This window comes from Talpa europaea, assembly GCF_964194135.1.
Source record: "Talpa europaea genome assembly, chromosome: 10".
In the NCBI taxonomy this organism is placed as follows: Eukaryota; Metazoa; Chordata; class Mammalia; order Eulipotyphla; family Talpidae; genus Talpa; species Talpa europaea.
Window position 1 is genome coordinate 31,566,593 of NC_140077.1, and position 15,596 is coordinate 31,582,188.

A 15,596-nucleotide genomic window follows, 5' to 3' on the forward strand; every position below is an offset into this window, starting at 1 on the left:
TATTTCACTTTTCATTTTAATAATCATATACTCTTTAATGATTATACATGTGTATGTGCCCATGCACATGTGTATAAACCCTTCAAAAAGATATTTTGGAAACTTAACTCTAGGGAACTTTTTTTCCCTTTTCCTCAAGACCAGTCCCAGATAATTTATCAGATTTTTTTTAGAAAACCTGCCTCGAGCCTTTCTGTACAGTCAACTACATCCTTGTTCCTATATATCTGAACTCTTCAAAAACAGCAGAATGCTCTGAAGTTCTTGTTTGCAACTCCTGAAAAATTTCCAGGCACTTGCAGCAAATTTCAAGCTCTGCCTGATGCTTTATCTTTACTTTCTCACTGCACCTAAGGTAAAGAAGGGCACTTGGTAGGAGCACATTTATGTCCCTCTTGGTGCTCCCTGGAGGAGGCTGGCTTTGCCTCTGGAAAAAAAACACAGGGACACAGCTAGCTATTTTCTTCTCCCTTGGGGACAAGGGACATGCTCAGGTAGAATGGCAGTCCCCTGGCAACCTCAGTTCTCAAAAGAAAAAATATTCTAATGCATTCCCACAAAATGTTTCAAACGTGCAAAGAGAAAACCTAAAACAGGAGTGAGGCAAGAGTAGCAGTGAGTTGGAGGACTGCCTAGGCACTGTGCTCAGGTGAGAAACATCCACTCAAACTACCTGCTTCACTATCATTTTCAAAGAGCATAATAATAGCACTTCCTAAAAGGGAGAGAGAGACTACCTTTTCCAACCTCTAAGCTAAACTTCTCTATTACCCAACAGCTTTAAACGCTTACTTAACTTGAACTATCACTAATATCTTAAAGAAGTTTGAAGACCCAAGTCTGTTTCAATACATGCTTAATTGTTCGATCAGTTCAGCGTGCACATTTTCAAAATATTGGCCAAAATGGCAAGTGAGTGTATATCTTATCCTCCTGCAGTCAATGTAACTGGCTTGTGTGCAGGGTTTTAAAGGAATATATGTGAACGATGGGGTTGCTCTGCAGTGAGAGGTCCTGCCAAGCCGTGCATTCATACTGAGGTTGGCAGAAAGTATGGTTCCTCTTCTCCACCTGGAGCTTTGGGTGTGTTTTCAGCCTATTCTGCCATCCTTTTGCAGATGCTGTCTCTCTTCTTTTCCACAGGTCACTAGGTCTGTTGGGGGGAGGGTGCTGAGGAAGACTTTATAAGTGAGCAGTCATGTGATTGGAGTGAAATGCATGCCCAAGACTAGACATTCATACTAATAAATCTCCTAAAGCAAGACAAAGGCAAACACAACCCAGAGTGGTTTCAAAATCTCATCTCACACACAGCAAAGCAAAACTGAGAAAAAAAAAATTCCACTTTCCCATTACAATTCAAAAAGGAGCTAAGCTTTCTGGGGATATTGGCTGTTTCAGACTGAAAGAGGGTAGGTGAGGAGCCCATCTCCTAGCTGTCTACAGAGAGAGCCACAGCCCCTCACAAAGCCCTTTCAGCTGCCCAGCTCCTCCCAGAAGACATCTCTTGGGATTTCTGGGCTCCCTTTAGAATGTTCAAGTCTGTTCAAGGTCTGAAGTCTGATGTGCAGAGGTAGCTCCATGACGCTAGTAATGGAATAACACTTCCTTTTTTGGTGAGGAAAGTCCAATTGGTCTTAGCTAACAAGCTCTCAGCTATGGCTCTAAAAATACCCTGCAGTGAGTACTGTTTGGCACTTTGCTTTGCTTGCCAAGGAGCACCGAAGAACTCACAGAATGCCTCCCATTCTCCACAACTGCTCTGAGCTCTGTCCCTGCTCTGGTGACCTCAGGGAACGGTATCACTTTGGGAAAGTTACCAATTGTTTTTCACTTCTGAGTTCTTGGAATTCTGTCCTAAATGTTTGAAGTACAATTCCAGTCCTGGATGAATGACTAGTTTCATTAAGAATCTTCATTTGGCTTCTAGTCGGAACTAAGCAAATGCAAAATCTGTATGCAGAAGAAAGGACTAAAGTTATACTTCAATAGGACTCTTTTGCTTCCTGCCTTTTCCTTTGCCCCCCAAAAGAAACAGCAGTCTCCTTGAATCCTTTGTTGACAGCAGCAGGAGGGGTCGTGGTCTGACCACAGCAGATGTCCGGGCTCCCTACACATTGATGGCGTGTGCGTGCTTCTTGCACAGGGGTCTGTCCTTCTTGGAGTAGAATGGCTGCCCCTCCAGATTCACATGGCAGACCTGGGGCAGAGAACAGACTGGTGTGAGACAGGGCTCTGCAATCCATAAGACAAGGGGACATGTCAGTCACCCCTTCCAGACAAAGCACTGCCACATGCAGATGGGAGGAAAGGAAGAAACTTTTTCTCCCCAGGACAAGTTTTCAGTGACTAAAGCAGTGTAGCTGGGTTGAACTCTAGAATATTTAAGATTTCCAGAGAGGAGCATGGTAGAAAACTCAGGTTAATTTAAATTAACAGAACAGAAACTATACATAATGAAGATGACCAATTAATGCTATCTAAGATGTTTAATTCACATGTCAATATTCACAGAGTGTTAAAATATAAAAAATACCATCAGTAAATGAAGAAACAGGTCAGAAAAAATGATCCTCACTCACAATTTAAGGAAATATAAAACCTATACCACTAGACACTTACTAATCTAGCAAAATAAATAAAACAGAAAATACTCAATGGCTTTTTACCTTTCCCCAATAGTCAAAAAATTATTTAAAAAGTAAAAAGCAAAAGTAATCAATCAAAAGGTAGCAATGTGCACTGGTAAGGTCATGTGCAGCAGCTCAGTCTTCTGGAAGGGGTATGTCAATACTGCAGAAAAGCCATAAAGAGGTGCCTGCTCTGTGCCCCTGCAACACCACGCATGCTGCAGAATTTCATCTTGCAGAAACTATCACACACAATAAGAAAACAACACATACACAACTAAAAACTGAAAACCACAACAATTTCTCTCAATAGGAAGATGATTAAGTAAATTGCCACTGTGGAAAAAAGAAACATAGCAACTACAGGCAGAAAAATATTACATTTTTAAAAAGACAAAATTATATACACCCAGAGTAACAGTATATGAGTACAGTTTGAGGATGGAGACATCAGAGGAAATAGTGAGCTAAATACTATTTGTGGAGGCAACTGTGAGTGGTCAAGTGAGGGTCCAGACACTGTATGTACATGATCTCATTTAGGGTTATTTCTCACAAAACCTTTACGGGATGGGTATGACTTTTCCGTGTTTCACAGTTGAAACACTGAGGCTGGGCCTCCCCGGTGGCGCAGCGGTTGAGCGCTGGGTTGTGAAGCTGCCCTCAGCCTCTGCAGCGCCAGTTCGATCCCCGGCTGCTCCCCGGCCACTGGAGGAGGGTCCCACATGGTGCGCAGACCTCTCCTGCCGCCCGCTGCTCCCCTCAGCAGTGTACTTCGGTCCTTCTGCCTGCTCTGCTCCCTGCTCCGGCTCTGGTGAATTCTCTCACCCTCCCGCGCTTCTGATTGTACCCAGTGCTTGCATAAATAATAAATAAATAAATCTTTAAAAAAAGAAAAAGAAAAAGAAACACTGAGGCTCATAGAGCCCAACTGTCTTGCTTAAGTCACAGACCTAGTAAGTTACAGAGCTGAGGATCTATGTCCAGGGGTGCAAGACTCCAGGTCTCAGCTAATTTTCCCCATATCCCCAGCAGAGAGGGACTATGTTTGCCTGGGCCTACACACTTGTGCATGTAGTCCTCAAAATTTGTGGACTAGCAATGTGTAGGCTGGCCATAGGTGGGCAATATGACAATGTGTCACTTAGCTGGGTAGTCACGTTAACTGGAATAAGCCCAGTCTCAGAGAGGGCACTGAGCATTCCTAATGGGAGCATATTTGGGGGGCACATCCAGGACACTGACATCAGAAGTACAGGTGGTCCCATGTATATGTAGGCCTAAGAGAAAGAAATCATCCTCCCGAAATGAACTTGGATCAGTGAGCATATGTGCCCACTATAAGCAAGCTGGAAAGGAAAGTGGCATCATGGAGGTGTCATCTTTAACCGATAGCCAAGCTGAAGATGTTATACTTGGGGTCACACAGGACTGCCAATTGGTCCCTAAAGACAATGATCTGAAAAGGTGCCTGAAAACATCCCAGGTGGATGCAGTGATATTAAATGTAACCAGGATCTCATGGTGGGGTCCTCAAGCTGCTGACAACTCAAAGACAAGTACAGGAAGGTGGCACCCAAGATCCAACTGGTAAGGATGGGTTTGGGAAGAGATAGGAAAGCACCTCTGGACTGAGTTGGCAAGATGCTGCCAGTGAACATCTGAGGCTGTAGTCAGGAGATCTCTGGTCTGGTATCATGCTAGTTGCTTATGAGCACTTGGAGATGAGTAAGGGATCTGAAGAATGTGGAATGAAGAAGGGCCAGAGCCTCAATGGGGACTTGTTGATAAGATGGGGCTGAGGGCAAAAACCATCATAGAGAGGTCATGCCTTGAGCCAGGTCTGTGTCTCAGTCCAGAACACTGCATGGGGGATGCAAGATGAAGGAGGCCTCCAGCTTACCCAACACAGGGGCACAGCAGGGAGGGTCCAAACCTCAGACTCTGTGGTAGAGTGGCATCAGGGCCTAACTGGAAAGGAACAGTGGCCATTGACATCAAAGTGGAGGGTAATGATGTAGGTCAGCTACAGCAGACCCTAGGACTGCCCACAAGTCAGACCACAGCCCCTCTCCTCCTGGTACCCACACTAGCTGTGAAGGGAAGAAACCACAGACAGAAGAGAGATCGATAAGGCACTGTTTTCCCACTAAGGTAGGGCTCACATCCTTTCCACTGGAACTCAAGTGCCATGGCCAGCAGGAGCTGAACTCTCACCCCGACCACACTACCTTTCTCAGCTTCGACTTTATAAGCTTGGGACTTGAGAGATGCTGTGTTGTTCTATTCTTCTATCGTTAGTATATGTCAGCTTTGTTTTCCATTTCAGAGTCTAAATTCCTTGAAAGTGGAGACTTGCTCTGGGATATTTTTGTACTCCCCAAGCTCAAGGACTATTTGGTAAATTGAGTTAAAGTATGTGCTCTCCCTTATAACTTTCATTAGAGATGTGTGTGTGTTGGAGTGCGGGGAACTAAAAAATAAAAGGATGTCCTAACAGAAAGAAAAAATTCTCTGGAAATTCTAACATCTCAGTAAAAACTATTCAAAATATGCACTAAATTCAAATGAGTTGTGTTAAAATAAATCTGACATGTTGTTTTTCTAATATATATTATATATTCTCTTTCTGTGTACATGTAAATATATGTATTTCCATCGCTTACCATGCCTGTGCATTTCCCAGGACAACAGAATTTTGCTGTTCCTTACAATTTGTGCTCTTACAAAATCTGATAGGAAAACCACACATTGGCTGGAAGAGCTAGTCCTGCTCTTCCTTTCTTGTTATTATTTTTTTAAGTTATAGAAAAGTACATGCTCAATAAAGTGATCTGAAAATTTAAAGTGATGAGAAGAGGACTAAAATATATATATATATATATATATATATATATAACCCATCAGTTTTCCAATGAAAAGATTCCTTTCCTAACATTAAAACCATGTTTCACTTTGATATATCTTAACGGGGACAGTCCATGTCACCTAGGACTAGTTTAGGGGAAGACATAAGGATTCTCCAAAGGACAGAATCTGCCTGGTTGCTTAAGGCAGATCTTTTGGGCTATGCTCTGACTGCAACATGTTTATAATATCAGCCTGAACAACTCTGAACTTTACAGTTTCTTTTGGTCATTCTGGTCCTTTTGCTGCTGTGACTCTCAGTCAAACATTGCTAGTGTGAAGAAGGAGACCCATGCTGACCTTTGCTTTCACTCCCTTTCCCTGTGACACAGACCTCTCATTAGCCTGCCCTCAGAGAACAGGCCTTCTGTCTTCCCTGGACCTTCTCCAAGTCTCTTGGATTCTTCTAGAAGTTGGGTAACCAGACTTGCAGGCAGCATCAGCAAGGATCAGACAAGCCATGGCTTGAATAGAAGGGTCAAAGAACCCTGGATTGTGCCTTGCTGAGCATTGACTCTGCAGGGGACACCCCTAAGCCAGTTCATATTGTCGTCCCTTTTTTGGAGAGGAGGCGCTCAAGTATGTAGAGGACCCTAAAAGACAACTAGAAAATCTGCTTAACAAGCTGGAAAATCAGTATTATGGATCTATTGTAGCCTCCAAAAATTTATACATTGAAATCCTAAGCCCTAGTACCTCTAGCCAACTCAACACGAGAACAAAGCAATAACCTTATTTGGGAATAGGATCTTTGCAGATGTAATTAAGACGTAAGTTAAGATGAGGTCATGCTCGAGAAAGGTGGGCGCTTAATCCAATATGACCAATGTCCTTATAAGAAGAGAAGCACACAGACACGCACATACACAGACACGCACGCACAGTAGAATGCCATGAGGAAATGCAGACACACAAGGAAGACAGCCATGTGAGGATGGAGGCAGAGACTAGAGTTAGGTAGCTGTGAGCCAAACAACAACAAGGCTTGCTGGAAAAACTAGAAACTAGGGGAGAGTGTTTGACCCTGCTGGCACCTTAAACCTCTATCTTCCAGAAGGGTGACAGAATAAATTTCTGCTGTTTAAAGCTTAGCCCAGTCTATGATACTTTGTCACAGCAGCCCAAGCACACGAATCCAGTGCAGCCCACAAATGATGGTGTACAGAAGTGAAGTGTAAAACCTGAAGTGCACTGCAGTAAACTTTATGACTAAGGTTATTCTATGTCATAAGTCTACAAATTATTCAAATTTAAACCACATGGATATTTCACACATTCCCCACATTTACCTTTGAGCAGTCTGGTTAAAAAAAAAGGCGGGAGTAACACACTGATTTGCCCAAATACATTTCAGTCAATTACAGATTCACACTATACAGAGCTTTACCAGGAAAGATAGACCATTCCTGACTCTAACACAGGGTATAAATATCAGCAGGCTTATTATTACAAAGGAAAATGCCAATCTTATGGTAAAAATGACTTGGCTGTTCAGCAGAAATAAATTGTACATGGTTAATAGTTAACCTAGGGCTTATCTCTTGCAACTACATATGAAGAACAGGACCATTTAGAAAAATAAAATGAGACTCTGTCCTTCTTTCTAAAGGTTCTATCAAAAGAAACCTTATCTCAGCTTTCTATAAGGTTAGTTAATAAGCTTCCATTTAGTGTTTGTTCATGGTGAAAATTTGAGGGAAAGCTCTAGGATCATTTGACCATATCTAAAACAATATATAACCACAGAAGTCATCACTCCCCACTCCACCCACTTTTAAATCCAAGTATCCTTCACTGTTTCTATAATAGAGCACATCTCTGGCAAAACAAGCTGCAGGTCTGTCAACTTGCTCTCTTGTTCTTAATGAAATGAAATGAAGAATAACAAAAAGACACATTGTTTTGTGAATAATTATTAGTGATAAAGTACAATCATTTGTGACACAGCAAAGCATCATGATATTGACCAGCTTTTAAAAACCATCAGAATATCAGGATTGAAAGAAAAACAGAGGAGGGTCATTTGGCCCATACTGGGTCCCTCCTGTCCCTTCTCAGAAAATCTGAACCCCAGACTAAAAACGTACCGCACAAATGAAGCAGGTATCGTGCCAGGTGTGCCCCAGGGCTTCGATAAATTTGTCACCAGCCTCCACAGGGAAGTCACATCCATGACACTTGGTGCTGAACAGGTTGATGTAGTCTGAAATGAAAGCAGAGTGAGGACCAGGCATTCAGGCATTCAGGCAAGGGCCACTAGACTCACCACCAGGACAACCTTCAATCACTGGGCCAGGAGCATTGAACCTAACTGGTTATTTGTCATCTTGCAACAAAATACTATTATATGACTGCTTAGTCTTTCCTTTCCCAATAATTTGCATTGTATGGTATGCAGATTCAGGCTTAGTCACCACCCTGTGTTTGTTTGATTTGCAAATATTTTCTGGAACTTTCAACAAGCTGGTTTTCTCCTCTTCTCTGTCACCTCTTACAGCCCAAACAGACCAATCCCCCAAAAGAATTGTACTTCTTAACAGTTATGCTCATTTTGGAAGAGTTATGGCCCTATACACTTTAAAAAGTTTGGGGCCTCCCTGGTGGCGCAGCGGTTGAGCGCTGGGTTGCGAAGCTGTGCGCAGCCTCTGCAGCGCCGGTTCGATTCCCGGCTGCTCCCCGGCCGCCAGAGGAGGGTCCCACATGGCGTGCAGACCTCTCCTGCCGCCCGCTGCTCCCCTCAGCAGTGTACTTCGGTCCTTCTGCCTGCTCTGCTCCCCGCTCTGGCTCTGGTGAATTCTCTCACCCTCCCGCGCTTCTGACTGTACCCAGTGCATGTATAAACAAAACAAACAAACAAACAAATAAATAAAATAAAAAACATGCCTCTAAAATAAATAAATAAATATTTAAAAATTAAAAAAAAAAAAAGTTATAGAGGGCCTCCCCGGTGGCGCAGCGGTTGAGCGCTGGGTTGCGAAGCTGCCCGCGGCCTCTGCGGCGCCGGTTCGATCCCCGGCTGCTACCCGGCCACCGGAGGAGGGTCCCACATGGCACGCAGACCTCTCCTGCCACGCCCACTGCTCCCCTCAGCAGTGTACTTTGTCAGTCTGCCTGTTCTGCTCTCCCCTGACTCTGGTGAATTCTCTCACCCTCCCGCGCTTCTGACTGTACCCAGTGCTTGTATAAATAAATAAATAAATCTTAAAAAATAAAAAAGTTATAGAATGTTCTTTGCTTGGTCATCCTTCTGTCATCCGGCATTTGTGTTGCTAATAAATTTTCACTACCAGAAAGTGTTTGAATTACTTTATTGGAACATATTCCCCTGCAAGAAGATAATCCAACCAAGGAGATAATAATAACTATGTATAATATTTTACAGTTTACCAAGCATTCACACAAAAGTGGTATTATTCACTAGTATCTCAACGTCAAGTTCTGTCTTTAGTTCTCTTTGTACTCCCAGCACAGCTCCTGACACACGCGTGTTAAATGAATGAGTGAATGGATCAATCAATAAATCAATCAGCCTATCTTCACAGAATCCCTCAGAAATTGAACAATAATTGTTTTTCTGTTTGTTTTGTTGATAAGGGAACTGAGGCACAGAGAGGTGAAGGGTCTAGCTAGGATCACACCCTGAGACACAGTGGTCAAGTCCCATGTTTCACTGCACCCACCACAGAACTCTTCCAGATTCTTCTAGAAAAGTTTGATGCTGTTACCAAGCCTTCATTTCCTCTGATGTGTGCTTGTGTGCTCACCACAGCTCTGCAGCTAGCTTTTTCTAACAGGGATCTTCTGCTTAGATAGACTTGTGGGCAGTATATATGTTCCCCCATGCTGAGAGGGAGTGTGCTGTGGGGGGTTCTCTCTGAAGAGAGAAAGATCTGGGTTCAAATCCCAGCTCTGTGAGAGGATTGTTCTAACATGGGGTAAGTCATCTAACTTCTTCATGCCTCTATTTCTCTAATGGGAATAACTATAGTATCTAACTCGGGGTTGTACAAATTAACTAAGATAATTTCTGTGAAGTACTTGGCCCAAATACCAAATACATTAGCACTTATTTTGAATAACTTTATAAATACTAAAAGAAGGGAAGGGATTGTTATTTGAGTGCTTACTATGTACCAATCCAGTGTTAGTGCTTTCCTATGTTTCTTGTTTAATCTTAACAGCAATTTGGTGAAGAAGTATTATTTCCATTTTATTTATTTTTTTAATTCCATTTTAAATATGAAAGTGGCTATAGAAGTTCCATTTCACAGGTAGTAAGGAGGCTGATGGGCTCCAAAGTTCATCTTCTTTCCATGACTTTATGCTGTCTCCAGTTATCTATTTGCCATTGAGCTTTGATAAGTTATATCTCTTGTATATTTTTTCCAGTGTAAGACTTCCTCTCTTGGATTTAATTATAGTTTGTCATGCAAATCCTTTTATATTTATTGTAGTTCCTAAATCTTGCTGCTGACAAAAAAGCTTAATTTCTTCAGCAGGCAAAAATTTATCACCTCGTCAGAGTTAAGAAAACATTATTCTGTTTCTTTTAGAAAGTTTTTCTAAAAGGTTTACAGTTTACTCTGTGCTCTGTAGGAACTTCCTAGTGTTCTTGGGCTGCAGGCTAACACATCTCCACTTCAGTGCAAGCCCTGCACCCTACTTCTGACTTCTTTCTCACTACCCCCAATGAGTTTCCAGATGCCCTGGGCTCTCTCCTCCACATCCTGACTTGCACTCACCAGGAACTAGACATAGAAAACCTTCCACTTGCTCTACCTCAATCTCTGCTATCCTTTTGCCTTCCTTCTAGGAAGTCCTCATCCCCACCCCAACCAAGAGAGATAACATGGTCTTCCTGAGGTCTTTGCCTGGGATTCTTTCCCATTCATTTATTCACTTACTCACTCTATCCTTATCTCTGTTCATTTTTGTGATGGCATGTCACATGATGACTGGTCTGCTTGAGTCTTTAGGGGCAGAGACTGTCTCCTCCCTGCTTATCACCTTTCACAGGAACTGGAGTACATTTGATGGATAAATGATGAATGGGAACAATGAAAACCTTATTTAAAAGTGACTCTTCCTGTTGTGCAGTTTATGGTTTTTCACAGATTAAATGCTTACAATGGTTTACATTTATTTCTGGAATGTCTAGTCTGCCTATGGATTGACTTTTTCTGTTTTAAACTTGATTCTGCATGATCTGGAGAACTGCCATTTTGTTTCAAAATTTGATAACACACTTCTGACCCTAATACAGTTTTAAAATCTGACATTTTTCTTCATTTATTGTACAAAAAGCAAATGCATCTGGTACTGAATTAAGTTGGTGCATGGGCCTTTCCCACCAGGAACATAATCTAGTCCCTCATCTATTTATTCCTTCCTTTATTTCTCATATAATGTCTTTCTAATTTTCTTTGACTAACTCTCTTCTGTGTAAGTTGAATTAATACCCTGTATTTAATGGATTTTATGCTATGTAAAAATCACAGATGCTCTATGTTGAAAAAGGGCTTAATGCTTTCCTACAGCAGGGTTTCTCCAACATTAGAATCATCTGGAGGTTATAAAATATAGATTGAACGTCCTACCCCTCAGAGCTTTTGACTCAGCAGAACTGGGTGGGACCTGAAGATTTGTATTTATAACAGGTTCCCAGGTGCTGCTGCTGCTGCCATTCCAGGGACTACAATTTGATCCCCAAACCTAGTTGACTACGAGAATTACCTGGGTGGGTTGGGGCACCCCATGGAATTCTGTTTCTGCAAGTCTGGGAATTTATCTGTTATATGTCTTTAAAGTTCCCCAGGTAACTGTGATACCCTGCAGATCTGGGCACTCCTCAGGTGCAGGTCCATCTATAAAGGGATGCTCCCCTCGAGTACTCTTACTTGTATGCAAGAAAGCATATATAAAGTCATTTTGTGTCTAGATCCTATCATTATGAAGATTTGATAAGCCTCCCTTCTGTCTTCTTTCAAGTTATTGATAAAAATGATGACAAGGTACCGAATGAGACATCACCTTACGCTCTCAAAAAAAAAAAAAAACCCAAAAAACAAAAAGCATGAAAATAACAAGTATGGGCTAAGAGAAATTAAAACCTTTGTGCACTGTTGGTGGGATTTTAAAATGATGTAACTACTATGGAAAACAGTGTGAAAGTTCCTGAAAAAATTAAAAAAATAAAACTCTTGTATGATCTAGCATTTCTACTTCTGGGCATATACCCAAAAAATTGGAAATAGGATCTTCAGGAGATGTTTTCATACCCATGTTCATGGCAGAACTATTCACAATTGTCAAGAGGTAGAATCAAATGAAATGCCCATCAATGCATGAATGGATAAAGAAAATGTGATAGATACACATGGTGGGATGTTATTCAGCCTCCGAAAAGAAAGAAATCTTATCATATGGTATGAATATGGAAGAACTTTGAGGACATTATCCTAAAGAAATTAGCCAGTCACAAAAGGACAAATAAATGAGGTATTTAAAGTAATCAAATTAATAGAAACAGAGAGAAACTGATGATTGCCAGAGGCTTGGGGAGGGGAAGGAGGAAGAGTATATTATCAGTACAGAGTTTCAAATTTGCAAGATGAAAAATTCTACATATTTGTGAATATATTTAACTCTATAGAACTGTACACTTAAAAATGGTGAAGATGGTGAATTTTATGTGTTTTTTTTTTTTAGACACACACACACACACACACACACACACACACACAATGTCAGAACCAAGCACAATGTCCCATGGTATGACAATGGAGATTTTCCTCTACACTGACTCCACTATTTTATATCAGGGGCAGGTTAATTTTACCTGACTTGAATTACTTAGCAGTCCTTTCTTCACCTTGTTTGTAAAAAGATCATTCTTCATTATATTTAACAAGCATACTAAATGTCTAAAATAAAATAAGACATTTTCTCTTTCTAAAATAAAAATTAGATTCACCTTTGCATTTCAGTGACTCCCATTACTTAAGGAAGAAGTTTAAAACTGTGCTCCTTAGAGAGCTTTGGTCTCCTGGCCCATTACAGGAACCACGCTCTGCACATAGCATCTCAGTTAATCCTCACAGCAGTCTCTGCAGGAGGAGGGTTAGGTGAGGAAACAGATTCAGAAAGGGTAAGTATCTTGTCCAAGGTCATACTGGCTGGAAGTGGTCCAAGTGAGGATGACGATTGCTGAAGCTCAACTTGCTTCCCCACTGTCTTCTCGTAACATTAGACATCTCCTTCCTGGATCTTCTTACTCAAAGTATTACTAAAAATCTGTTTTAGGGGGGGTTGCTATGGAGAGATGTGCAGTGGTAACAGCAGAAATCTATTGTTCTTTCAGAAACTTCAGACACAACTGTTGCTTATTACAAATTATGAAAGCTGTAGTGCTCTTAGTCAACTAATAATAGCAATTTGTGTTGGTACAATAGCACTTCTCTCAATTATCAACTATTTCCAAAGAGAAAAGACAGGTGTTATCTTCTTCATTTTACAGGTATGGAAACTGAGGCACAGAGTGACTAAGTACTTATTTAGAGTCATTCAGTGAATTTCAGAACTGGAAAGAAAATTCACCAGAAACTGGAGAAGTTTCTTTCATAATTTATGGTAAGGAGGAAAAAAAATTTATATTGTTTTGCTTTTCCCTTCAAGGAACTAGAATGTTTGCTCCTTTCTGATTTTAAAATAAACTCCTTGACTGTGTTTCTCTTTTTTGCCCTCAAATTTGCTACGCAGTCACTGCAGCTCTGTTATTCTTCACAATCAGCAGTCCTGTTTTTCCCCTTCTACTTGGTGCTAACTTTCTAGCTCTGCTATCCTAATGTTCATGTCTATGCGGCCTTTGTTGGAACCTGCCCCAAGCCCTTTACTGAAAGAGGCCTGCTACAAATAAATGAGTGGGTGAGGGAGCGAGTGAGTGGCTAGTTAATCAGGAGGCCCAACTCTCTAATAGAATGCTTTGTCTCCAGAATTTACAATAATTTACTTAATGTTAAGAACAGAGAAACTGAATTCAGACTGGGAGGCTGTGAATGAACGTCAAAGAGTGGTAAACATCACAGAGGGAGGACACAGCACATTCATGGATTAATGCCTTACTCATGTTCTCTGGGTTATTCGCACTACAACTCTGTAAGGCAGGTGTTTATTTCCCCTTTTTGCAGGTGAGGAAAATGAAACTCAGAGAAGTATAGTGACTCATTCAAGGTAACAAAGCCATTCTGAGGTGGAGCCTGGAGCAGAATCTACTGCAATAGAATGAAGTCCAGAGTCAAGGCCTTCTCAGTGGTTTCCAAAGCAAAATCATCTGAGAGGTTCCCCAGGCAGTAACAAGATGCCAACTTGTGAGCCACATATTTGGTGCAGTGAAGGGAACTGAGCTGCACATACCCCTCCCCACTCAAGGAAAGCTGCAAACAAATGGGCAGGGTAATAGTTTAATAAGTGCCTTTTGAATAACATGAGCGTGCAATTCTGCCATTGGGAGCCTCCTGAGGGTTCACTATGAATGGACATAGGCGGGAGTTCCTGTGCCTGCACTTTCTCCTAAACTGTGGGGCGACCTCTTGAAGCATAGCGGTCCTACCTTTCTCACAATAGGGCTCCCCATCTTCCATGTGGAAGAGGCTATTCCCAAAGGGCTTCTTGCAGGCTGCACAGATGAAGCAGGTGGTGTGCCAGGTCTGTTTCAGGGCATGCATCACTTCCTGGAGGTAAAGACACTCAGCTTAGGACAGCAAAGTCCAAGGGAGAGAGGGAGCAGGGTCCCCTCATCTCCACCAGCACCCCCCCCCCGCCCCAGTACCTGGCCACTGCTGGAGCATTGCACCAGACAGCAGGGCAGAGAACCCAGGAAGGAGGGCTTGGACACTCTGAGGAAGAGCCCAAGAGGGTGCAGAGGAGGGGATACTACTCATGCAATATTGCTGAGTGCAAGGTTCTATGGGTGCTTACAGAGAAGGTTCTATGGGTGCTTACAGAGGCTGGGAGGCTTAACCCTCCCACCAGACCTGGGAGGGAGGTACTGCTTATTACTGCAGGGCATCAGGGTCAGGGTCACATGGGGGTGACTGGTGAGGTCAGACTGGGAAGTGATAACTTGCTTTGCAGAAACTCTGCCGTCACTTCAAGCTGTGTGGCCCAGGGGTGTAATCATCTCTTGCTTCAGTTGTTTGCTCCCTAGTTCATTAAAGGCAAACCTACCTCTTCTAGGATGGAAATGGAGTTGCTTTCCCTGTTGGCAGCAACTTTCTGGCTTCCTATTGGGGCACTGAAATCTTGGGTAGGGGGAGAAATTGATGGAGTTTGGAGAAAAGACAAGGGTCTGAGGACAGGAATGCTATCCACTTACCCCCATGATTTTGGTGTTGCACTTGGCACAGATTGGGGCAAAGAACTGCTCGTAACACCGTTCACAGTAAACATTGTTCTGCTCCTCCACAAAGCACATGTCTGCCAGGGAGGTCTTGCAGTAGGCACAGTTGAACTCTTCTGGGTGCCAGGAGCGACCCATGGCTACCAGGAAGGGGCCCCTGGGGAAACAGAGAATAGCACCCACTATGGCAGCCCAAAAAGCTTGAGACCAGGTATTTCAAGACCCCCAACAATAATCATACTTTGATCCAAAAACCATGACTTTTGTGACTCTTCTAACGAAATTATGTAAAATTCAGATAAAGCTCCATGCAGAATCCACTGCAACCATTGAGAAGTGGGAAGCCACTCAAACACCCACCATCTGGGACCAGGTTAGTATATTTCAGAATAGCCATTCAATTGACCACAATAATTATAATAGCCAAAGCAATGCTATGAAGTAAGTACTATTTTGATACCTATTTTCAGATAAGGAAACTGAGGCACAGAAAAGTTAAGTTGTTCGACACTATAGGGCTAGGATGGTAGACCAAGTAGTCTAGTTCCAGATTAGTGGCTGGACTGCTAACAAAAGTGGGATAAGGAAATATTTTATATTTTAATCTTTACTTTCTGGATTGTTCTAATTCCTCTCCAATGAGTTTAATAGTTTTACTTTTA

At 42.2% G+C, this 15,596-nt stretch overlaps 1 protein-coding gene across 6 annotated transcripts in view; it reads right to left on the reverse strand.

Moving 5' to 3' along the window:
* Window positions 1-2,110: 2,110 nt before the first annotated feature.
* Window positions 2,111-15,596, reverse strand: part of LDB3 (LIM domain binding 3) — a gene marked incomplete at both ends in the record, with an annotated part of 57,784 nt that continues 44,298 nt past the window's right edge. For all 6 annotated transcript variants that reach the window (XM_084246115.1, XM_084246119.1, XM_084246116.1 and 3 more), the window contains 4 exons: window positions 2,111-2,200; window positions 7,625-7,740; window positions 14,146-14,266; window positions 14,911-15,091. In XM_084246115.1, the coding sequence (XP_084102241.1) occupies window positions 2,111-2,200; window positions 7,625-7,740; window positions 14,146-14,266; window positions 14,911-15,091 (508 nt within the window). The remainder of the gene's footprint in view (window positions 2,201-7,624; window positions 7,741-14,145; window positions 14,267-14,910; window positions 15,092-15,596) is intronic.